The 17,672-nt window shown below is 43.3% G+C and overlaps 1 protein-coding gene and 1 pseudogene across 1 annotated transcript; one reads left to right on the top strand and one right to left on the bottom strand.

Annotated features, from left to right (window-relative positions):
- Window positions 1-272: 272 nt before the first annotated feature.
- Window positions 273-16,655, bottom strand: SLC51A (solute carrier family 51 subunit alpha). The gene is made up of 9 exons (XM_006185581.3): window positions 16,338-16,655; window positions 15,635-15,729; window positions 5,564-5,718; window positions 4,510-4,583; window positions 3,916-4,074; window positions 3,241-3,352; window positions 2,805-2,951; window positions 1,191-1,296; window positions 273-649 (listed from the first exon to the last, which is right to left on the bottom strand). Exons 1-9 carry the CDS (start codon window positions 16,373-16,375, stop codon window positions 513-515), a joined length of 1,023 nt encoding a protein of 340 aa, XP_006185643.1. The 5' UTR covers window positions 16,376-16,655; the 3' UTR covers window positions 273-512.
- LOC116666680 lies at window positions 4,754-4,923 on the top strand (annotated as a pseudogene).
- Window positions 16,656-17,672: the final 1,017 nt, after the last annotated feature.

Genomic DNA, 17,672 nt, shown 5'->3' with positions numbered 1-17,672 from the left:
TCCAGATCTCCCAGGTCTAATGTCATCAGTGCCCTAATGACATATCTGTAAGAGAAGGAACACTGTCCATCTGTTCTTCAGAAGTCTGTGTTTCTTTGAGACTTTGGGTTCATACTGCTTGGCTTGGCTGAGTTCTGTTCCTGTTATTATACTAGGAAAACTACGATATACTCTTCACCCTTTTATTTGCTTTGGAAAGATTGAGAGTGAACTTTTAATATACAAGCTTTAAGGGCTGATAGTGGCACCCACAAAGGCACTGTGCCCCGTTATAGAATATCAAACTCCATCCTGTTTATTATAAAACTTAAAATACCTTCCTCAGGCCAGATCCAAAACAATTTCATCCTATCGCATAGTTCACATTTGTCTCTATAGTCAAGTGTATGTGATCTGCCAGCTTGCGCTGACAATGGAAACCACCCCCATTTGGTCAAGGTTGGGGGTCAGTAAAGAAATCTTGTGCCCATCTAATGAGTACAGTGTCTCTTTGATTGTCCAAGTCATCCACCTCAGGCTTTGACGTTTGAATCCAGATCTGGAGAAGAGAAAGGTTCATACCCGACCTTGCTGTCTTTCCTTCGGTAGTACATTCGTATCAGCACAGTTATCAGAAAGGACTCCAGGATGAGGAGATGGCAGTTCATCACTGCAGCGTGGGGCGAAATATAATGTTGGTTATGCTAACTTACAGATGCAGAATCCCACTAGCAGCCCTGGCGTATAAGTTGAACAACACTTTATCTAATTTCTCCTCAAACCAGGACCTAGAGATATTAAGTTGTCAGAAGTAACATAGCAGGTTAATAGTAAAGCCAGAACCAGAAGTTGGTTCTGCAATTTGAGGCCAGCATTAAACTCCATTTCTTTTGTATATTTTATCAGCATGACCTTCTGCTTCCTCACCAGACCCATTCCTCTTCCAGGAGCTGAGGACTGAACTCATGGCTTCCTGGGTTGGCCATCACGACTGGCCTGAAGCTGTGGGCTTGCAGCTGTCCTCTGTGTGATCACAGAAGTCATAGTCTCCTTAGTAGAGCCTCAGCTAGATTTCTTGGAGGTTCCTTTTTGATCAGAATATTCTAAGTTTTCTGAGGCTGGCTGGCCCACCTTCTGTTCTAAGGTCCTCTCTTCCCTGACCTCCCCGTCTTGACCATCCTGGCCTGGGACAGGCGCCCTTATGTGCTCACCTTGAGACCTGATTTTAGAGGAAAAGGGTGGCGAACAAGCAATCTGCCCACTGTTGGCCAAGACTGAGAAAATGGCTGGCTGCACGGCAGACAGAATAAGGAGCGCCTGCAGAACAGAAAAGGAAAGTGAGGGCAGGAGGCCCAGCATCCATGGCGCCGAGGACAGCTGGCCCACTGCTGTGTTTGAAATGTGTCCTGGTACTTGCCCTCTCTTGAGTACATACACTTTTCTAAAGCACAGCCTCTTCTGGGCAGACTTGGCTCATCCAGGCTTCCCCATAATATTCATGGGCAGGCTCGGCCATCAAGGGGTTTTATCCTATGGCCTGACCCTAAGGGGCCCAGGTCCTTTCTGTGTCCCTTCAGTCTCTTACTCCATTTCAGGCTCTTCTGTCTTCCTACAGACCCTCTGATTCTACCTTCTATGTGCCTGTAAATTCACATTCCAGTGGCACTTGCTTAGATCAAATGAGAATGTATGTGAAATCACCCTGTTAGCTCTACAGGAGTCATTGTGCCTTGGGAGTAGGAGAAGGGCCCAACAAGGAGAAGAAAGAATGGAGAAAGAAGGAAAACAATATTGGGCTAGAAGTCATTGCATTTGCCTTTGAGAGAATTTTCAGAAAAGATGTGAAGATGAAGAGGCAATGTGATGAGAAGAAGGGATGTGGGTTTAGGAGTAGACAGATCTAGGTTTAAATTCCAGTTCCAAGCCTTATGTGCCTTTGAGCAAGCCCCATAACATCTGTTTCCTCACTGGTCAAAAAGAAATAGTAATGACTCTTTAAGATTGTAGTGAACATTTAAATGTAATTTATGCATGAAAAATGTCTATGTGGTACAGGTAGTTCATAGTTGTAGCTGTGATAATGTTGATGTTGCTGGTGGTGATAAACTATAGGGTTTTTAGAAGTAATGGGTAGAGAAGAAGAAAAAAGCAAAGACATAAGAATTTAAGGTTGGATAATCACATGTGTTATGGGTTTCATTGTGTCCCCAGAAAAGATATGTTGAAGCCTAACTCCCAGTAGCTCAGAATGTGACCTTGTTTGGAAATAGCATCATTGTTTTGGTTAACTAATTAGTTGTAATTAGGTTAAGATGAGGTTAGTAGGAGTAGGGTGGGTCCTTATTCCAATATGACTGGTGTCATTATAAGAAGAGGAAAAGAGACGTGAGACACAGACACATGAGGGCGAAATGCCATGTGATGTTGGAGGAGTGATGCCACTGTGAGCCAAGGATGCCAAGGGTTGCTGCAAACCACAGGAGTCAGGAAGATCAAGGAAGGATTCTCCCTGACAGGTTTCAGAGGGAGTGTGGGTCGGCTGAAAGCTTGATTTTGGACATCTAGCCTTTAGAACTGTGAGACAATAAATTTCTGTTGTTTTAAGCCACCCAATTTGTGATGTTTTGTTACACCAGTCCCAGGAGACTATTACAGCACAGAAAAGCAAAACTGGGGAAGGGCAGGGATTATTTTCCAAATCTCACAGGAAACCTAAGGCTTAAGAAGCTTCCCAGACCCACTTTTAGCCTTTATTAGTCTCGGCTCTGAACCCCTATTATTTGTGGCTGATTATTAGCCATCTTTCTCTCCCAGGGTATGGTTACCTGGAAGAGATAGAATTTGGCTCCCATGTTCTGCTCGCCCAGGTGCAGCTTGGCTTGACGGAAAACGATGCCCAGGGCCCACAGAGCCAGCAGAGTGGACACACCGAGGAAAGTGTTGATCCACAGAGCTGTGCTCCTCTCAGAAATCTGGTGGCAGACCAGGAAGTAGTCAGCAAGGGAGGCAGGCCCTTCCTCCTCCCTTTATTTCCCCTCTCCCATGGTGGGGAAAGTAAAAAAGCCCAAAGCCTTGGCCTCTCCCCATCCCCTCTCTTCCCACTGGAGTCCACGAGCCTCTACTTTTCCACAGTCACCCTGTCCCCGGGGCTACCCCACCCCTGGGGCCCTGTATCAGGTGATATTGGCCCCAACTCTTCCTTCTAGAGCTCAAAGGTATTAAATGAATCTTGGGCTTTGCTGCCCCTCACTCCTTGCTTACGTCTGATGGGTCATAGACGCCATCAGGGACGAGAAACAGGCCCGCTAGGCTCAGTGTTATCTTGAAGAAGGCATACTGGATGGGGCCGAACATCAGGAGCTGAAGCTTCTTCCTGAGGAGGGAAGAGGGTTAGGAACATGGGTGAACAAACTACCTGCCCCAAGAAGCCCTTCCTGCTCCCTCACTGGGCTCCTGGGCTGAAGTGTGGCTGCCATCACAGTCACCCAACGGTTAAACGGATGTGGACTCAGGAAAAAGCCAGAATGTTGACAGCCTTGGGAACCTTCCCTCTTGCCTCCCACTCACTGTCAGACCAGAATGCTGCCTTTTGAGCAAGAACTGAGTGTTGATCCCAACTTTACAACCCAAAATGGACAAAAAAGGGGAAGTAAATAGCCCAAAGTCTAGTTTGCTCTGGGTGGTAGTTTGTAGGGGGCGGTGAGCTTAAGTGATGGGAACTTCGGAGTTCTCCTTCCTCTGCTCCTCTCACCTCTGGGTGGGCGCCCAGTGTGAGGGCGCTGGCTGTGGGATGCCCACCCTCTCATCACTGGTTTTGTTCCATACAAGCCTTGTTCCAAGAGGCTTGAAGCAGGGCTGCGAGAGCCAACAAGGCTCCGGGGAGAGTGCAGGCAGAGGCTGACCTGTTCCTCCCGCTGCTTCTCCCTCCCGACTTACCTGGTGAGCATGATTTTGGGGCAGCAGGGGCAGCAGCAGCAGCAAGGGCCTGTATGGATCCTCACTGGGGTGTCCTTCAGTGTCCTCATTACTGCCTCCTTCCCACCAAAGCCTTCCACCATGATGTGCATCAGCAGGTAAAAGTACACCGAGTAAAACCTAGCGTCAGGAGAGAGGTGGGCCTGAGTACACAGAAAGGGAGGCGGCGGCAGCTGAGAGGATACCCTGTGCTGCCAAAGGAAAATAGACTGCAAAGGAGGCAGGGAGAGGTGGGGCTTCCTGAGGGGATCACAGTAGGGACTGGGTGTTCTAAATGTGTGACCCAAGAGGAATGAGAGAGAGGACAGGGTGGGAAGAGGGCAATTTTGGGCTATGGGAGCAAAGTGGCACCTGAGGATGAACTAGAAGTTCAAGAGACCTGGATTAGCACAAGTTGGAAAGTGCTAGATTTGTGATCAGCTGGTTTGCAGGGATTTATGGAAGGGACAGGGGATAAAAGAAGACATGGACTCTGGAGTCTGGGAGAGAAGGGAGCAGGGAGAGGACCCCAGAAGGATATACAGCCCAGAGCTGGGGGTGGGGCAGGACACTCACGCGGCTATGGTCATTTCCACAAGTGTGAGGGCACGAGGGATCCAGAGACCAAAGCAGCAGAATGCAGACACTGTCTGCTTGGAGAGGAGCAAAGAGCAGGTTAGGACAACGAGGGAGACTTCATGCTCACCTTTTGCTTCAAGGACTTAAGGAAGCAAAACTTAAACATTTGAGGCATCATTACTTAAAGGTGGCCAGCTGAAAAAAATAACTAACTAAAACTTCTTAAAAAATTCAGCTGTCAAACTTTGCACAGTGGCAGTATTGCAGCCAATGAGGTTTATCTGAGGTGTGATTATTGCCAATTAAAATTCAGCTGTCAGTTTATTCCTTGTCTAGGGTTAGAGACAGCAAGTCACTTTGAGCCAGGGGCTCTTTTGAAGACTCTCTCAACCTATATTCATGGGATAGGAGGTTAGTTTGTCTTTAGAAGTAAGTGGATCAAGATCCAACCCTTCCTTTTCAACATCCCATGTTATTAGAGCAACCCTGATGACTTGAGATGGCCCAGGCAGATGTTATCTGGCAGGAAAGGGCCTCAAGGACTTTGTTCTTCACCCCACACAGACACAGAGCTCACCACAAGGAAAGAGAAGTCCTACCTTATGGCCTGAGAGCAAGCCAAAGAGCTATCCAATGGCTGTGGGGGAGTTAAAAGGACCTGCAATGTAAGGGTAGGGTAAGCATGACCCCATAGGGGAAAATTCTTCTCCTACTACATGCTGAGGAACCACTGCTCTGTCTGTACAGGAATGAGGCTTGCTTTTAACAGCAGTATCATAGTGAGGGAGTAGTGAGTGGGGCTGCTGGTGGGCTGAGCAGTTTCTCTAGCTGTCTCGGTGGCTCTAAGGTTTCGAATACTCTATCCCACTGTCCGTTGATCTTCCAAGCAAGGGGTCCTGACTGCAAACAGAAATCAGATTAAAACCCCCACCCTAAGGTGGTAGAGGAAGGCACCTCATTGCTGACTTGAATTATTGAGTTTAAAGGAATCCTCAAAATGGACCCTAGTTCCTCTCTGGTCCCTCTCAAAGAGCAGCTACCAGGCCCTCACCGTGGGTGCAGAGCTCATCCAGAGAAGAGTCTTCCTCTTGATGGGGCAGCGAGTGTTCTTGTGTATGTAGACAGCATCCTCCAGGAAGATGGCGATTGAACCCAGGACAAGCAAGGTCATGATGACCGTGAGGGAAATCTCCACAGGACCCAATGCTAGAGTGGAAAGAGAAGGCAGACTTCAGTGAGGTAAAGACCACGACTGAGGAGCAGAAGATGTAGGCTTCCTCACTTGAATCTAAATTGCTTTACCACATCTAGAATTACCTGGTCTAGGTTCCCTTCCATGCAAAAGATGGGCTTTTTCTTAGACCTACAGATCCAACATGTGACTAAGAAATAGTCATTCTTCTGCGGAGATGGGAGACTAGACCAAATAACTACAGGTACGGTAAGGCTTACCTGAACGAGGGTATTGACACCAAACCAGTTTATATTGCAAAATTAGCAAATATTAGCAAAAATTCTGAATTAGGAGGTCAACAGGGCCTATTCACTTTTCTATCTCATTATCAGGTGTCATGCTAGCAGACGGGGACCAATAAACATTATAATTGAAGCAGAATATAATTCATGCTTTACTTAGAGCTGTTTAAGTTTTATTTCAAAAATTATGTCACAAAACTGGGACATTAGGAAGGGACTTTAACAAATGGGTACAAGTAAAGTCTCCAAGGACATTTGACCCATGTTGGCTTCACACTTAGTCTTATACCAAATGTGGTTGAGTAGCTCTCTTTAGTGTTTATTCAAGTTATTTGAGGAGCTGTTAAAAAGTAGCTGCCCAGGCCTTGCCGTCAGGGATGCTATTTCAATAGATCTGGGATGGAACCAGTAATCTACATTTTAAACCACCTCACCCGACAATGGCAATAGCCAGAAGATAAACATTTTAACAAACACCAGTGAAGCTACTCTGGCCTCACCATTTCTAACAGGAGAACATTAATATAATCACAGTATTTGTTGCTGGACATGTGATTCATCAGTGCAACAATTAGTTTTAAACAAAGGGTTCAGTGTCCTCAGCGACAGGAGGAGTCTGCCAACAAGCCCAGACCTTCGTTTATCTAAGTCTCTTCCCTGGTTGGCAAACTCCTTTCCACCTCCTAACTGGCTAGATGACAGGAAGAAGTTGGGGAAGACTGTCAGAGTCCAGTCCGTTGTCTTATTGCATTGGGAGTACATTATGAGAAAGGTATTGGCTGGCCTGCCCTATGTCTTGGTGACTGAGGGCAGCTCAGGCAGAGATGTTACTGCTGACACCAAGGCAGGGAGGAAGGCGACCATACCACAGTAAAGACTTGAGTCATTGTCAGCTAGATCAGTCACACCTGACGGCACCACAAGGAGCAACCAGGACAAAGGTGAATTTATCAAAAAATGTCATGTTGACCCTGGTTGTTCTTATTTCAGAGCACATGTTTGTCTCTGTTTCTGTTTGCTTTATCCAAGAGGCCCTTTACCTCTGACCAGAGTTAGGTCTGTGACCACTCCGGAGGACCTGCCACGGGGAAGGTGGTCCTTGGATTCCAGCTCCCAAGCTGCACTTCTGAAGTCAGTGGTAAGCTTTTCCTATCACTGGCTACAAAAGACTAGGCTGTGCTATTTTCTTCCCTCCTCCCCATCCCTTCCTCCACTCCCCTCCATTTAGTTAGGTCACAGCCCTCGCCCACTGGGTGACTAAATTACTGGCTTGGCGTTGCTCTTGCTGTGTGGCTCTGTTGCCTCTTTCTTAATTACCTCTCTAGATACTGTTCCAGTAGGCTCTGCAGGTTTTAAACATTAAGAAAACTGGTTGTAGTCCTTTATTAAAAAGAGACTTTACCTTTTCCTCTTTGAAGCTTTAAAAATATAAAAATCACAGAGAATTTTTTTTCACTAAATTTTACCCTTATGCAATAAAAATGTAGATTTTTAAAAATCATGATTGTTTTATCGTGAGATACACATAAAGCCTGCCACATATCAAAATAATTCCAGATAGATTAAAGAGATAAGCCTTTAAAAGTCAAACAGGGAAAACTGAAAGAAGAGAAAAAGAGAGAAGTGTATTTTCATCAAAACTTTGGAAAGGGAAGATCCGCCTAAACTTAGGTGCAATCCAGGAAATCACAAAGAGAACAATGGTCAAATCTGATATAAAAAGTCTAAATTCATGAGTGTTTGAAAAACAAAAAAGGCAGCAAGCAGACTGGGGGAAGCATTTTAAATAAATGTGTACTGAGAGAGGATATTTGCTATACAAATATCCAACAAAAGACTCATATTCATAGTATATAAAGAATTCCTCCTATCAGTAAGGAAAAGAACACAATTTTTACAAATAAAAAAAGATCTAAACAGTAACTTTTCAAAGTTCAATTCAAATGTTCAAGAAGTATAAAAAGGTTCTAAATATCAACAGTCATCGGGGAAATAAAAATGTGAGATGCCACTATATACCCACCAGAAGGGCTGAAGTTAAACTGAATAATGATTCTAAGTGCTGGTGAGGATGAGAAACAATTGGAACTCTCATACGTTGCTGTTGGGAGTGGTACTAGTACTTTGGAAAACAGTTTGTTAGTATCCATTAAAGCTCAATATACACCTACCCTGTGACACAGAAACTGCACTCCTGGAAACATATTCAATAGGAATGAGTGCCTAGAATCACCAAAAGAACGTTCAGAGCAGCATAGTTCGTAATGGCTCAAATGGGAAATAGCCCATTATGTTCTTCAACAAGAATACAGATTAAGAAATTTTGATATATCCCCGTAATGGAATTACTGTTTGATTTTGATTACATCAATTGAAGAATAGGGAAAATTGATCAAAGATGTGTTAGAGCTTAGGATAGTGGTCTTTGGAGGAGTATTAACTGGGGGGAGTATGAGAGACCCTGCTGGATGCTGGAAATACTCTGTATCTTGGGCTGGATGGTGGTTTCATAGATGTACATGTAGGTAAAAATCCACCAAATTATATACTTAAAATCATTGCCCTACAGTATGTAATTTATACCTAAAACAAACATCAAACACACATTTACATGAACAAAGCAGAATCAAAATTAGCACAGTAAAATTATAATCATGTTTAAAGGATTTGATTGGGTAGAAAAAGGTAGAAAAGAGTTGAAAGGAAGAGTGAGGCACCAATATCTTTATCTTACAAAATGGAAAGTGAAGAAGTACTGTCCATAGTTGGCACAATAAGAAATAAGCCATAGGTACAGTATATATAGCTATAAAGATAGCCAACTAAAATATTGACATAATTATATAGAAAAAATGGAAGAGGTTGGCACTAAATGAGCTAAATCTTCATGTATTATAGAGGCGGCCACAGATAATGTCCAAAATTAATACCCCAGGAAATAATGGTAGTTTGAAGGCAACTATCAGGAGAATCATCAGCTCAAAAAGGATGAGGGAGATTAGAAATAAGAATAAATAGGGCAGGGGATTGTTGGTTTTCATTAGTAGCCCCTTTGTGCTATTTACATTTTTAATCATGTTCATATATTATTTTGATTAAAAAAAATCATTGCATGGAAAATATGCCTAGGGGGAGGGTATAGCTCAAGTGGTAGAGCACATGCTTAGCGTGCAGAAGGTCCTGGGTTCAATCCCCAGTACCTCCTCTAAACATAAATAAATAAACCCAATTGCTGCACCCCCCTCCAGAAAAGAGTTAGAAAAAAAAAAGAAAAAATGCTTAGAAATACTAAAAAAATCAGCAATGTTGTCTTTGGGTGATAAGACTGTGGGTAGTTTTTGTCTTCTTTCTTTTACAATTATTCTGTAATGAATATACATTTTATAACAAAAAAAATTTTTTAAAAGACATATTTTGCCTAATATATAATAATGTGAAAAATTCATATGATGTCATGCATGTAAAAACAAGACATAAAATATAGTATAGAATGATTTCCACTAATGTTAAATAAAAGCATAGAAAACAGAAATTACACTACAATATTTGCAGTGCTGGTCTTGAGTGGTGGGACCATATATGACTTTCCTTCTTTTCACTTTTCTGTATTTTCATATTTACTGAATTATTTTTACAGTAAAAATGTTTAGTTAAAAAAATACAGACAAAAGATAAAGTCCAAATAGCAGAAACCAAAATTAATTCAGTAGATTTCTAAAATCCAATGTCCATTTTCGGAAAGGGCAGTCACTGCAGGAGGCCTCTCCTCGCCTCACTCTCCCACCCGCTCCTTGACTCTTGTCCTCATCAGCTCACTGAGAACTGATAGTAGAAACAGCCCTTCCCAAAGCCATCAAGGCCAAAGCCTTTCCCAATCTTCATTGTCCTTGACTATTCCCTGGTCCTTGAAAACCTCCCCCCCTTGACTTGCAGAACCACAGTCCTTCTGGTTCCCCTCCTGGCCTCTGACCCTAGGTTTCCTCTCCTGATTCCTCAACCTCTCCTACTCAGAGTGTTCTCCAAACTCAGTCACTGCATCTCGACTCATCTCTGTTTACTTGAAGTTTCCTACCACTCCTCAGCATCCCAACAACCACGTGAGCTGTTTTCACCTCCAGGATTTTATAGCGCTTGGCTTCTGCCTGTTCAGCTTTTCTCCCTGAGCTCGTGTGGCTGTGGCTCCTTCTCATCACTAAGCTCTCTGCTCAAATGCCTCTCCTCAACCAGCCTCCCCTGAGTGCCCAATGTGCCATTACTCCGCCCCTTATCTGCCCTCCACAGTGAGGTTATGTACGTATTTATTTAACTGTTTATTGTCTGTCCCCATTGAAGTGATCGCAGTATAAAGGGATTAGGAAAGGATAAATTGGGAATTCGAAATTCGGGGAGTGAGGGAAATGTTAGCTATCTTGATTGTGGTGGTGGTTTTTCATTGGTGTATACATCTATCAAATTTTACTTCTGAAACATGTGTAGTTTACCATAAAGGAATCATACCATAATAAAAGTGTTTAAAAAAAAAAAGATTCTGGCAGGCATGGAGATCTAATCACCTTGCCCAAGACAAACCTTACGTGTAAGTTCCCTCTTATTAAAACTGCCACCTACCAAAAACAAAAACAAAAACAAAAACAAAAAAACTCACCAAAACAAAACAAACAAACACAAAAAACTCAGCACAAAGGCAGGGACTTTGTCAGGCTTATTCTCTGTTCCTTTCTCCAAGTGCCTGAACAGTAAGAGTGATTGTTGAATGAAAGAAAGGATCCCATGGGAATTCCTATTAGCTCCATTTTATAAGCTTTTTCAGTAAACTAGTCTTAGAGAGTTGAGCACCTTGCCCATGGTCACCTAGCCTGGAAGAGATGAAGCTGGAATTTAAACCCAGGGGTTCCTGATCCTAAGCTCATTTTCTTAACCATCACTCAAGCTGACTTGGAATGTGTTCACATAGATACCGGAGGAAATGTGGAGTAACATAAGCAATCAGAGCAACTCTAAAGATTGCTTACGTTTATGAAGGTGGGGGTGAGGCAACTCCGACTGTTAACACAGAAGTGCTTTTGCACTTTATCTGCTGGCATTGGTGCTCTGTCTTTCTCACACTTGCAGTATCTACAGGCTGTTGTATCCACTTCCATGGTGCAAAGCTGAGAGAGAGAAGTTCCTTGGCATCCATAGTCTGACACCACTACTCTACCTTAAACTCATTTCTCTTCTTGGAAGATTGTTCTCTATCTTATTTTTCTGCATCTTAATAGGCATTACGGAAAAAAAAGTATCCTGTAGCACAAAGATTTTGGGAAACACTTTAAACAAAGTTAAACAAGTTTCTTTCCTGCAGAATATACTGAAGTTTTAAATCTGATTTATATTGTTAATTTCCAAAAGGAGTTTACAAAAGTTATTTTTCTACAGGTTCTGTTCTCATGGAGTGCTCTTTGGGATTAGTATTCCAAGGAACGCACTTTGGGAAAATGCTTGTCTAACTGACTCATCTGAATACAATTATACCTTTAGCAACTAGCAAATTTCCCACTGTCTGTGTAATAGTGAAGATTATTTTTTAATAATGAAAACAATATAGGAATATTAAAATTTTGAAAAGTGTCACCCATAATCCTAGCTAGTTCCTAACCAAAAATTATTTTCATTTTTGCATATTTGTTTCCATAGAGGTTAAGAGCATAGGCTCTGAGTTCAAAGTAAAATTCTACTCACTGCTTGATCTACAACCTTGGACAGGTTATTTATCCCCTAATTAAACCTCTTAGCATGGCATGTAGTATTTGCCCGATAAAAAGTAGCTTTAAAATACATCCTGGTTGGTAGCTCACAGAGAAAAAAACGTGACAATGAATATATATATGTTCATGTATAACTGAAAAATTGTGCTCTACACTGGAATTTGACACAACATTGTAAAATGATTATAAATCAATAAAAAATGTTAAAAAAAACATCCTGGTTAAAGTGCATACATATTGTATTACTGCAATCACACTGTAAAATTTAGTATTCTGGTTTCTTTAATCTAACATTTCATCACAGCCTGTCAAAAATGACTTTTATAATTTCTTTAATTATAAAAATTTTTAAAATATCAAGGATAATAGAGCAAACATTAATATACTGATAATCCATTTTAAGGAATGTTATGATATTGCCAATTTTGCTTCAAAAGTTATCCTTAGAAAGATAAAGTGTTACAGATATATTTGAAGGTCCCTAAATATACCTCTTGGATCCCTTTTTCTTCCCTACCTCACCTTCCAGGGCTAACTACTATTCTGAAGTTGGTTTGTATCTTTTCCTGAATGTTTTAATTTTTCACAACGTATGTACATACTCAACATATTATATTGCTTTGCATTAAAAAAAATCTATATAAATGGCATTATTTCGCAAAATGCTTTTCTACTCAACCTTATTTTCATGGTTGTTACTATTTTCATTATGACAAACAAATATTACCATAAACACTCTTAGATGTGTCTCTTTGGCATGTATGGGAGAGCTCCTCTATTCTTATACCTCGAGTTAGAATTGCTGGGTTGTAGGACATGAGAATCTTCAGTGTTAAAGGTGTCTAATTACTCTTCAAAGTGGTTATACTAATTTATACTCCCACCAGCAGTCTACAAGGGTTTACAGTTCCTCTCAAATTCACCATCACTTGAAACTATCAGACTTTTAATTTTTACCTTTAAGAGAACAGTGAAATGATATTTCATTGTTTAATTTGTGGTTTCATAATGCCTAACAAAAGAGATCATCTTTTTGTATATTTATTGGCCATTTGGGTTTCTTGTTCTAGTATGAATTGTCTGTTCATATATCTTATCTAATTTTTATTGGGTAATTTTTCTTATACTGACTAATCATCCTTGTTAGTTATAAAGCTTGAACCTATCTTCTCCCAGTCTTTGGTTTGGCTTTTAACATTGTTTATAATGTTTTCAGTTGTATAGAAGTTTGCTTGCTTTATGTAGTCAATCTTCATGATCATTTGTGCCTTCTTGAGTTTTATTTAAGAAAGTATTCTCTACTCCCAACCATAAAGATATCTTTCCATATTTTCTTTTGTAAAAATGTTTGCACTTTATACTTGGTACTTAATATACCTGAATTAAAGCTAGGTTGGAGCTATTTTTATGTTTATTTATTTGCCATAAGGACAGGCAATTGTCCAGCATCACTTCTTGAAATGTCCATCTGCCCCACTGAGGTGTGTAGCATCCTTTCATATAGCAAGTCCCCAATGGGCACATTGGTCTATTTCTGAGCCCACTATTCTATTTCATTTCTCTACTTGTCAGGCCCCTTGCAGTTATTACCCTATTCCTTTAATTATTCTAGTCTTTTTTTTTAATTAAAATTTTTTTTAATTTTTTTTTTTTTTGAGGAGGGAGGTAATTAGGTTTATTCATTTATTTATTTTTAGAGGAGGTGCTGGGGATTGCACCCAGGACCTCATGAATGCTAAGCATGCGCTCTGCCACTTGGGCTGTACCTTCCCCTCTAGTCTTCTTATAAGCCTTAATCTCTGGGAGGGCATGCACCTTCCTTGCACTTTTCAAGATTGTCTTGGCTTTCTTGGACCTTTACTCCTCCATATAAATGTTTGGATCAGTCCAGTAAAAAAAAAAATCCTATAAGGATTATAATTGCAATCATATCACGGCATTTCAAAAACAGATTATTGAAGGATTCAATAATTCATCCAGAACAGCTTTTTCTTAGATGGCATTTAGTTTAAGGAACAACAGAGTTTATAAATAAAGGAGGAAGACACACCCTCCAATTGGCACCTCTTCCTGACTCTCCTATTTCTGTCAGTGTCGTCACTGCTGTCCAGATTCTCTGAGTCATCGTTACAGTCTCTTATTTCCTTCATTTATCTTGTCAAGATATTTACCAGATTGCCTATATTTTCTAAACTTGTCTTTTTTTCCCTGACACTGATCTGGCTCAGACTCTTGTCCCTCATGCTTCCTAGGGCAGTAACCTCCAATTTATATCTTGGCTTCTCAAAAATCTTCCTCAAAGTCCATCTTGATTACTGATTAATAATGGTCCTTAAGCACTATCCAGCCCCTCCCAATCTCAGAGCCCTCATCCACTCCTCTGCCTGCAGGATAAAGTACAACTCCTCTGCCTGACACTCAGCAGGCTCCACCTTACCTTCCCAGCCCTCTCAATTGTCCCCAGCTTCCCCACCAGTAACTTTGAATCTTGTGAGATCCAGCTCCTCAGTGTCTGGAGAAACTGCCTACTCATTCTGTCTCCACTCCAACTCCAGCAGTGCCCGGTCTTCACTCTCCAACTGCTACCCACTCCAACCTGGGAACAAAGCAGTACGCCAGACCACCACACCCAGAACCCAGAATGTTCTCCCTGCTTTGAACATCCTGAGTACTTCTATTTGTACATTTTGTAGCAAAGCCATGGGAGATCCATTTTCACTGTGTAAGGCAGGGTTTCTCAATCTCAGCATTAATGACACTTTGGCCCAGATAATTTTTTCTTGTGGGGACTTTCCTTTGTTTCCAGGGCAACATCCCTGACCTCTACCCACTAGACAGCAGTAGCACCCTCTCATGGTAGCAAATGAAACTGCCTCCAGATGTTGTCAAAAGTCTTCTGCGGGACAATATTGACTGATTGAAAATGCTGGGATGAGGGAAGACTTGTACCATCAGCCGCACCTTTTAAACAAGAGGACCCTGAAGGTGGATGTAGCATCCGCCTACTGGCATGAGCCACAGAGCAGCCACAAGGCTTCTCTGGACACCCTCTGGCAGTTCGTATTCACTCTGGTTCACAGCATCTGAAACGAGGCTAAGCAATGTCCAAGGCTATGCCCGTGCCTGCCTCCTAGTGCACACTGATCACATCCTGCTGTTCAGTAAGTCTACTTCTTAAGGTGACAACATCAAGAAGGAGCCTGGGAAGGCATTAGGGATGCCAAAGAGATATAGACGCCTATACATCATGTCCAAGAGGTAGTTGGTCGTGCAGTAGGAAAACAAAATTAAATTTGAATGTGAGCCACATTCGCTATCAAGATGCTAGGTTATTTGATTGTCATTTTTTAGATGTTCAGGGAATAAACAGAGTCCCTTCCTCTGCCTTTCACTTTCAAAAGCAATTCAGTAATAGGATCTACTAGGCCAACACTGTCACAATACTTTTATAGGTTCACCTAAGTTTTAAGAACATTATTCATAATAACCACCTCTCTAAAATGATATAGACCCTTTCTCAAGGAGGCTGTTGTGCAGGCCTCAAGGGGATTCTATGGGGCTGGGATCATTTGGGCACCAACCTGAGTCCCCGTGTGGCCCTGGGGTCTGAAAAATGCTCCAGGTTAGTTTCCTCAATTTGAATTGGGGAGGCCCAACCTGCAGGTTTGTCTCTGGGCCAGATGGTCACACCCCTCTTTTGGCCTTTTGGCTCCTCAAAGAGTTGATCTCCCAGGTTTTTACCATGATAGACAGACACTAGACACACTTCCTCCCAGACCCTCCAGGCCAGCCAGTTCAGGACTACCTCTCCTTAGCTCCTCTCAGCTGCCCTGACTCCTGCTGGGATGCTCATTTTTCTCTCTGATTTCAGGTCCCTCTGGGGAAGGTCCCTGACTCACCTCTCAGAAGTTGGGCTGCAGTGGGAGGGTAAGAGAAGCAGGCGGCGGGAACGCTGTAGTTGGTTTTCAGTATCTCCAGAAGATCTGCTGTGTACCTGGAGAGACACCAGCCTACAGTCAGGGGGCTTGGGGAGTGGGGAGGGTAGTAGAAGGGACACCAGTAGCTCGATACTCCCTCAAACACTCCTGGGTTCAGGGAGCTTGTCCATTTCCCCTCAAGACCCTGATTCTTAGAGGGAATGGAAAATTGGCCCAGGCTGGTGTGAATGGCAGGCTGCCACCTAGGCCATGGGCAGGTCTGGCTGCAGTGCTCAAAGAGCTTCATTGGGGCAGCAGCCCAGGTAGGGACTGGCTAGGGAGAAAGAGCCGGTCCCAGGGAAACAGTGGACCCTTAGTACCAGGAACAGGTCCCCACCTGATCAGGGCTCTGTGCATGCCTCCCATCTCCCTCATCTCTGGGCTCTTTCTCTCCCTGGCTGGGGGCTAAAGCTAAGGCTCTGAGGGGTCATACACCAGCCCAACCCCACAGTATCCCTAAGGACCTCCTGGGATGGCCTGACCATTATTAGTCTTGTCTCATTCTGTGTGCTGGGATCCAAAGGACCCTGGGAGGGAGGATGAGAGGGAGGGACAGGCCAGAGTGATAGGGCCCCCTGCTGCTTAGCAATTGCCTCCTGGCTCAGGGCCTGCCACCCGCACTCACCTGGGGTCAAGCTTTATCTGAGTCCTGCCTGGCTCCATCGTATTCCTTTCCTCTCCAGCGAGGGGCAGGCAGGTCGGGGGCCCTGAGGGAGGCGGCTCCTGCTGGCTGTGCTGCCTGCAGGACTGGGCTGTGGGTAGGTGGAGTGGCTGAGTCTTCCCCTCTGGCTCTCTCTCCTCAGGCCTCCCGTGCCCACAAGTTCCTATCTCAGAGTTCACCCCAGAGGAATTTGATCCCCTTGCTGGCTGAGTTCCCTGGCTTCTGACTCCTCCCTGTCCTTAGGTGTGGCCCCTCCTTTCTTCCTCCCACAAATGCCTTTGGCCACCCCTTGCCCCGAGCCGGCCCTCATCCTAACTTTCTCCTAAGGAACCTTCTAGGGTGGTGGTAGAGACAAAATTCTTGATCTTCCCTGCAATACCCCTGGTCAGCAACCCCCCCTCCCCGAGAACCTGGCTGGAACTGAGGCTCTGTCCCCCTGGAGATGGAAGAGTCAGGGCTGAGGCCTTGATTATGTTGATGCTGTTACCTTGGTGTGTGGAAGGGTGGACCAGATGGTGCATGAGGTGCATGTGGGTTTCCCAGCCCACAACAACCTGATGACAGGCTTATGCAGCCAAACCGCCCCCGAAGATGCAGCAGATGAGGAGGAGGCTGTATTTAAGAGGCAGAGTTGCTGAGTGAAATTTCCGAGCGTTTTGACAGATCTTGAAAAACTCTGCCAAATTATGTGCTTGTGAACTATTTTATTGATTGGTAATTTCTCTTTTCAAACAAATTTAAACTTATTTGAGGCCAAACTTAGTACCTCTAGGTTCCCAGCACAGCGCCTCACACATTCTAAGTGCTCCTTAGATTTGGTTCCATGACTGATAAAATAGTAAAAATCTCAGCAACAGTAGCTAATGTCTACTGAGCATTTATGGTACACCAGGTCCTGCAGGAACCGCATCTCATTTAAACCTTACAATTACTCTGATAAGGTAAATGCTACCTTTATTCCAATGTTACAGATAAGGAAACTGAGGCTCAGAGAGATTATGACACCAGGTTGGAGGTGAGGCAGAAGGGAACTGCATTAGGGATTCTGTTGAGGTTTGTGTGAAGTTTTTGATAGTAAAAAAAAAAAAAAAAATCCCCATGAGATGGTCAGGAGAGTCAGTTCTGGGAAGGCAGAGGAGGCTCCCTGCTCTGGGTTGGTGAGTGGATACACAATCAGAGGAAGCACTTACTGATGTGGTACCAGGAGGACTCCCTGCTCCTGTCCCAAAGCACCTCAAAATATTTCTCAAGGGTCAAGCTGAATCCTCTCCTTCTTTCACCCCTGCCCTAAAGTACAGT

Source organism: Camelus ferus, chromosome 1 (genome assembly GCF_009834535.1).
Source record: "Camelus ferus isolate YT-003-E chromosome 1, BCGSAC_Cfer_1.0, whole genome shotgun sequence".
NCBI lineage: Eukaryota > Metazoa > Chordata > Mammalia > Artiodactyla > Camelidae > Camelus > Camelus ferus.
This window is presented reverse-complemented; position numbering and strand designations above follow the sequence as displayed.

What these genes read in the sequence shown, in the direction of transcription:
- SLC51A (XM_006185581.3), bottom strand. Translation starts at nt 16,375, where the DNA reads ATGGAGCCAGGCAGGACTCAGATAAAGCTTGACCCCAG. An exon ending in CAGATAAAGCTTGACCCCAG is followed by an intron (nt 15,730 to 16,337) that starts GTGAGTGCGGGT and finishes GTGTCTCTCCAG; the next exon opens with GTACACAGCAGATCTTCTGG. An exon ending in TGCAGCCCAACTTCTGAGAG is followed by an intron (nt 5,719 to 15,634) that starts GTGAGTCAGGGA and finishes TTTCCACTCTAG; the next exon opens with CATTGGGTCCTGTGGAGATT.